Raw genomic sequence first — 8,014 nt, forward strand, 5'->3', positions numbered from 1 at the left:
TCATGGTACATCATGGATGTCTTCCAGAATACTGGGGCTCAATCGCTATCTCAGCATCTATTCTAGAGGCTTGTTGGCAGCGAATCAGGCCACCGGAGACTCGTGTTCTTAATGAACATGAAAGAAATCTAATCAAACATGCGGCAAGTCACATGGTGTGTTATGTGTTGCCCACATAATATGTGGAACACGCATACATGGAATCGCTGTGGAATGCAACATATTATGCAGCAGTGAAGAACAAAGAGATAGCAGGGAGTCTGTGGGGACATGGTGAGGTGGCTCTGCCCTCGTAGCTGTTCTCTACCTGGCTTCCCCAGTATCTCTCTCTCTCTCTATCTGTTATCTAGTGAATGACGCTCAGGGCAGTGTGACACCACCACAGGCACATCCTCGTCACCTGGTGCGATGGGGAATACGATGTTGCGTTCCACAGCAATTCCACGTCTGTGTGTTCCAGGAAAAAGAGCCTTTGGAGAATGTGTTAATCAGCTCTCCTGGACACCAGTCAGCAAGAGGAGAGGGAACGAGGTGTGCTGTGGGCAAGACATTTCGGATCAATGAGCCATCGCTCAGAAGGAAGAGAGGGGGACAGAGAGAGCAGAGAGGAGACCTGGAAAGTAATGAGACCTTTAGTCATATGGCTGTGTGGGTGCGTGTGTCCGTGTGTGTGAGTGTGTGTTTGTGGTGATTCTGTTGGGGGGTGCACATGCATGTGTATGGAAATATTTATTTCACCCCATGGACCAAATCAGATATTTTATATTACATTTCACATTAGTTAAAAAGCTATCTATAATGAATGCACACTAAATATACAAAAGTATGTGGACACCTCTTCAAATGACTGGATTCGGCTATTACAGCCACACCCGTTGCTGACAGGTGTATAAAATTGAGCACACAGCCATGAAATCTCCATAGATAAACATCAGCAGTAGAATGGCCATACTGAAGAGCTCAGTGACTTTCCAACAATCCAGTTGGAAAGGTGGCAACTGTAAGTGCTGTTATTGTGAAGACATTGGACTCTGGAGCAGTGGAAACTCGTTCTCCGGAGTGATGAATCACGCTTCACCATCTGGCAGGTTGATGGTCAAATATGGGTTTGACGCCCCAATGCATAGTGCCAACTGTAAAGTTTGGAGGAGGAATAATGGTCTGGGGCTGTTTTGCATGGTTCGGGCTAGGTCCCTTAGTTCCGGTGAAGGGAAATCTTAACGCTTCAACATACAATGACATTCTAGACGATTCCGTACTTCCAACTTTGTGGCAACAGTTTGGGGAAGACCCTTTCCTGTTTCAGCATGACAATACCCTCGTGCACAAAGCGAGGTCCATACACAAATGGTTTGTTGAGATCGGTGTGGAAGAACTTGACAATATATAAAATAATATGCTCTTGTGGCTGAATGGAAGCAAGTCCCGGCAGCAATGTTCCAACATCTAGTGGAAAGCCTTCCCAGAAGAGTGGAGGCTGATATAGCAGCAAAGGGGGGACCAACTCCATATTAATGCCCATGATTTTGGAATGACATGTTTGACAAGCAGGTGTCCACATACTTTTGGTCATGTAGTGTATTTTCACACAAAATTAACTGTATGTGTTGTCTTTTGTATTCATCCAAGGTGAACTAGGGTAGATTTGTGGTTGGGAGTTTCCTTATTGTTTCCCTACAGACTGGTGATCCTCTACCTTCTCAGAGGTAGTTTATTAGTGAATATATTGACAACAACAGTTCCAGAAAATCTCACCAAAGACCAATCCATCTAAATAATTTAAACCTGAGTAAATTGAACTAGCTCTGTGTTCTGCGAGATCGGCAAACAAAAAACGACAGGAAGCCTCCTGTATGGCGAAGCTGCTCTGTCAAAACATAACAGGTCTGTTTATTTGTTACATAACTAAACATTGTAAATATACACGTTTGTGATGTGTTTTGAAGTGTGAATGTTATATTGTATTATTATTTACCAAAAGCTGCAGGAACTGGAGAAATGTATAATTATGATAATTATGCTTAAAAAGTATATATCCGTTTAAGAGAACTACAATATCCATTTGATGAACATTTCATTAGAATATCACATCACAAATGAATTTGGTCTGATATCTTGATTAGCACATTGACAGTAAAAAAGTATGACAGCTTCCTGGTATCCGTCTCAGTTCAGTTGGTTCTGCATCAGTCTGACAGGCAGCCCACTCTTGCCTAGGCAGGGAATGTATGTTATTTTCCTGAACTATTCAATGCTCTGATTAATTGGTTCACTCCCAGGAAAGGGCTGAGTGGCCAATACCAGCCCAGCAGAGATTGGTCCGTCCGATCTACATCTAACCAATTGGCAAGGTCCAATTTAGATGTGGTTTAATGTGGCGTGACTGTTTATGTCTTGTGGTGGTGGATACTAAACAAGACACCTCTTCGGTAATTGTGGCCCTGAGAAGCTTTGTGTTTTGGTTGATTTCTTTGTTGTTCCATATCTTGTTTCGACTAACTTCAAAATATACAATATTGTGGAGACGAGAATCAAATCAAGCTCTCAGATTTACCATAATCATACAAATGCTCTATGCTCAGCTTTGATTGTCAGTAACTGTCTAAATTTGTCACTCATATACAAAAATGAAATTCTGAGGGTATTTTTTATTACTTATTAAACAATAACTTAATTTCATGTAGATATAACAAAGACCATAATCACAATGTTTTTGTTAAATAGTAAAGACTCAATCTTTAGGAAATTAGATAATAAGACTAAATATTTCGTGGTCTGGTTCATTCACCTGCGAGAAACAGATGTATCTTTCTTTCCTCAGTGTGTCTGCCATTTTGAGAGAAAAAAGGTCCAGCAGTCATGCAAACACATCCTTAATCCTGCTGATAGAAATATAATACACACTCAGGGGCATGTATCTCTGTTTTGTTTATAGGTAAAAAAAACAAATGTTCAAAAACTACACATATTTGTGCATACTCTCATTTGTCTCCTTGGTTACAAATGTATCACAGTGTGGAGATATAACATAACAACAGCCTTGAGATCAAAGGTGTCTCATTAAGAAAGACAAAAGACTCAGCATTAAATGTCACTGCAGATATAAATAGTACGCAGGGCTTTAGCAAATGGCAGCAATAAACATGTCAACTCAATGGCTTGATTCCCAAATTATAGCCTAATTCATTAATCTGCCGGAGTTATGCTGTTGTAAAATTATATTAAACTTCTGCTCAGGGTTGAACGCACTCAGAAAGGTCAACTGTGGAAAATTACATTATACAGACTGTCTTAGTAGAAAGTATACATATTTTTCATTTAAACAACCTCTGAAAAAGTACAAGTCAATCAAAATGTGCGTACATTAAAACACTGTATTTACAAAATATCAAGTTACACAGAGACGTAAACACAATTTGGGTTTGGGTGAGATGTGAGACCTGGCAGTACTATGACGAGTTCAGTGTTAGTTCTCTCAACAGTCTCGGAAATTGTTCCCTTTTAATTGTGCTATTATCAGTCTCTCACACAACCCTCATTGTAAACACTCAGTCTCACCAAATTGTTACGGTAAATTGAAATTGACAAACCAGAGTCTGTCTGAGCCGTCTGAAAAAATATATTCCTTTCCCAAACAGAGATTTTCTTCCTTCCTTGACCCAGAAGAGCACTGGAGGAGAACTTCCCTGACAGACACTGCAAATTGTGGACAACAGGAAAGAGCCAGTGAAAGTAGGTTACCAGTGAAAAGAGTAGAGGACGAATGTGGCTCTGTGGTAATATGACACCATGTCCATGTACTCTCCTCTCACACTAGAGAACTGACAAATGTCAATGTGTTGTTGTTGCTGTCGCTGATGCTTATGTTGATGTTGATATAGCACTCATCCAGTCCATTAACTATGTCCCCTAGGCTCATCTCACATGACCCATATGACTGAGTTAGGTTAGTGTCCTTTAGAGCTTCTTCATCTCCCTCATACCCTTCTTCCGCCACCTTCTCATCCTCCACCTCTTCCTCCACCTCTTCCTCCTCTTCTTCCTCCTCTGTGATGGAGCAGAGACGAGTGGTGCTGGGGCCTCCAGGGCTGTCAGCAGGTGGCCGGTAGTGGCACTGCCCGTTGAGCAGCTTCCTCAGGGGCATCAGCGGCACCATGTCCTCCCCCAGCAGCTGCTGCTGGCAGTGCCTGAAATCACTCTGCCTCTTCAGCCGCTTGAACTCACTGAAGGCTGAAGTGGACGTCTGGTAGAGACTATGTGCGATGGCCCTGGCCTTCTCTGACTTGCTGACCAGAACGGCATGGCACCGGAGAACCACCGCCTTGTTCTTGACCTGATGTCTGTAGATCCAGGCTAGGATCTTGGGCCGACAGGGGTCAGCTGTGCAGCAGGTGATCCGGTTCAGAGAGTATAGTTGGGTGGGCTTCTTCTTGCCTGTCTTGTCTGTGCCCATCCGGATGCCCTGAAGACCCACTGTTAACATCATCTTGACGCTCTGCTCTCCGTAGTTACTCCTTTGCCAGATCTTAGCCACAGGGTCCTGTGTGCAGCCTCCTCCTTTAGCTGTGATGGTGACGATGCTTCCCAGGTAACGAACGTTGTAGGTGTGCTCCTCTTTATTGAGCTCCACCGTCTGCCTCTTGCTCTGGAAAACGGAGCCCAGCCAGTCAAAGGGAGTGGAGTCTGGGAGCAGGTCGGGACAGGAGCGCACCAGGGAGGAGATGATGGACTGGTAGGTCAGCCCCACTCCAAGGCTCTTAGGCTTTGTCTTGGCCTCATCCTCCACGAGAACAAACTTACTTCTTCTCCAGGGCAGCATGGTGCAGGCTGAGTGAGTTTGAGGGAGCGAGCCCTCCTGCCTGTGTGTGTGTTTTTGTCAGCAAAATAGAGAGAGAGAGCAGAGAGAAAGAGGGAGGGAGAGAAATAGATAGAAGCCTCCCTACCAAGCACAGAGGAAAGACTGAGAGCTGCAAGCCTCAGCCAGTCTGTTCCACCAATTGCTCCTCCTTCCTCTCCTCCTCCCTCCTTCTCCTCATCTGTCTGCATCATCCGGCTCTGATCAGTGCTGGAGACTTAGCCCCGTGCTTCAGAAACCCCCCTCTTCCTCTTCCCTCCTCCACTGTTTTCATTCCAAATAGCTCGCCAACCCCTCTCATTTATCTGGCCAGGTCTGAGAAGGAGATTGGGATTTCTCTGTATTTATGTTTGTCTTAACCCTGAGTACGCTGAGACAGAGAGGGTTCATCCGGATGTCATTGTGTCCTCAGGGTGGATTGATTATGTATTTGATTAGCTGTTACATTATGATATGGAGGTCAAAGGTTGGAACGGTGTTCTAATTAATTTTACTTCCTTGTTTTGGTGAGTGTTAATAGTTTTTTGTCAATGTCACTATTATCATCACCATGGGAATGTCAATGGACTTTAAAATGACCATACCAATCCTACTACTTTGGTTCCCAGCACATTTAGCTGAAAACACAAGCAATATAAACATTATAAAGGTTGAAACTCAGCAGATGCTTAGACTTGAATTATGCATAGTTAAACTCCAAATCAGCAGGATTCTGGGTTATTATGAAAATGTTATGTAGTTTATGTAGATCTCAACTGCAACTGCAATCCTTTTTTCCTTCCCTCTTCTTGTCTTGTTAAAATACAGACAACATAGCCTATAAATCTGCAATTGTAAATGTTGGAATGTTACATGTGACCATGACATCTCCCTCCATCTGACTTCATTGTGGTCTGTGCTATGTCATGCTTGACTGATTTGCTCTATATTGGGAGGGCCCATCACAGGGCAGTGTTTCCGGTTTTGCAGCAATGAATCATTGTGAGTATTATTTCTATCTGTCACCAAGGGTGCCAGAGAGTGGGACTACATTTGTCATGTGTAGATGAAGTGAGAGAATGACTCAAACTGAGAGGAAGTAGCTGTGTAATAAACTGGGGGCAATTCCACGATAACAGAGTGATGCTGCGTCTTACTTTCACTTTAAAATGTATGCCAAGCAAAAACCGTAGGTTGTAAAGTTTAACAAACCATACACTCATATGCAGAAGTCTACTTTTAACATCATTGTACATTTTACTAAAACACATTTACTTCAGGAACAGCGCAGATGCAAAGTTTGGTAACAGAATGACAAAAAGCTGAGGGAGATTTTACTCTGTTACCACGTTTTCCAAATTAAGATTCAAAGATGTCTGCAGAAAATACCCACTGGGTACAAACTGGTGGAATCAACAAGTGGCTTGTATTCATGGAAGCCAAGGGAAGTCAGGCTTCCCCCAAAAATGTACCAAGAAAAAAACATACAAAATTATTTATTTAGTCTCTCTGTGTTTTCCTAATTTTCCTTCAATTCACAAGAGGCTGAATGTACTGTATCTCACCGCAGAAAGCATCCGAGCGAGCAAAACAGCGCCCCTCAGTCTCTGTATGTGTAGGCCATCTATCTGATGCTGTCTGGTCATAAAGAGTATGACATTGTTGCTGCCCGTAGCATTGAATGCACGGGAAGCCAGCGAGCATTTGGCCTCCCTTGATTAAAAATAGTATAGAATAATAGCCAATCAGCAATGAGCTAAACTGAGTGAGCGCAACTGTAAATGGTCCTGGCACAAAAAAAAAAGTGTCAATGGGAGCCAGTTTGGATTTGGCTTCACTCCTATCCCAGAGAAATACTTGAATTGTTGCATCTCGTTGTGTTGTTGTTCTCTGGTGGTTAGCTAGCTAGCTAAAATTGTTATTTTCCTAAATTAGCCATGGATAGAGATAGGGATTTGGACTTGTGGTTGTACTTAATTCTACAAACTGGCCAATCATTATAATGGTAATTATGATCCAACAATAAAATACATTGTGCCTCTGGACTGAGAGGATGGAAGCTCAATATGTAGCTAGATGTAGAAGGCTAATGTTAACTAGCTGATGCTGCCCATGAAAGGAAGTTAGGCTAGCGAGCAAGAATTTTAGCCAGGTAGCCTAGGACAACAAAAAATAAAAATGTGTACTTTATTACAGAGTCATAGTGGAGAATGGCATTGGCGTTTCTCTACAAGTAGGGTGAGTCAACATGTTTTTCTACTTGCACGAACACACACACACACACACACACACACACACACACACACACACACACTAACACACACACACACACACACACACACACACACACACACACACACACACACACACACACACACACACACACACACACAGAGAGAGAGAGAACCATGGACAGCCACATCATATTTAGCTTACGTTGATTGGACTAAATAGTTTTTGGTTTCTTTTAGTTGTCGCTGTAAGCATAGGTGATTTGATGATGTTGGATTGTTGAAGTTGAAATGGTGCAGGAATAGTGGAGGCAGCTCTTGTAGTCTTTTCAACTTGCAATAACTCTCCATGGTTCTAAATCAATAGTTATTTAGTGGTCTGAAAATGGTGGAAACATGAACTTGTTTGACCATGCTGTAGGTCATGTAACTGTTTGTTACATGCAATATGCTTTGTGGACTTCACCGGACAGAGGTTGCTCTCCAGTTTTGTGATGAAACAAAAGTGTTTTGAGTTTATTCTGCCACTGTGTCTTCTTATTGTCTGGCCTTAGGCCTATATATATCACAGTCGCATGGCATATGAACTAACAGGTTACAGAGCAAACAACGCAATTTTCACAACACATAGGTGTTAAATATGGCTTTTCTTTCGGTCTTGGCTTCCCCAGTGATTTTACCCACACACCGCTACTGGAATCAACGTTGGTTCAATGTAAATTGTTAACATATTGCTATGTGGAATCTACGTGAAAAATACATTTTATTTTGAAAAAAGTCAAAGTTATATATATATATATATATATATATATATATATATATATATATATAATATATATATATATATATATATATATATATATATATATATATATAGGCTGGGCAGCATCTTCTACTGGAGAGTTGATCTACAGCTTTTCATTTGTTGTCCATCCAGGGTTTTAACCAA

The 8,014-nt window shown here is 42.0% G+C and overlaps 1 protein-coding gene across 1 annotated transcript; it reads right to left on the bottom strand.

Moving 5' to 3' along the window:
- Window positions 1-2,628: 2,628 nt before the first annotated feature.
- Window positions 2,629-5,048, bottom strand: LOC106567145 (protein FAM43B). Its single transcript, XM_014136106.3, has one exon. The coding sequence runs from the start codon at window positions 4,817-4,819 to the stop codon at window positions 3,809-3,811; it is 1,011 nt and encodes a 336-aa protein (XP_013991581.1). The 5' UTR covers window positions 4,820-5,048; the 3' UTR covers window positions 2,629-3,808.
- Window positions 5,049-8,014: the final 2,966 nt, after the last annotated feature.

Source organism: Salmo salar, chromosome 13 (genome assembly GCF_965601325.2).
Source record: "Salmo salar chromosome 13, fSalSal1, whole genome shotgun sequence".
NCBI lineage: Eukaryota > Metazoa > Chordata > Actinopteri > Salmoniformes > Salmonidae > Salmo > Salmo salar.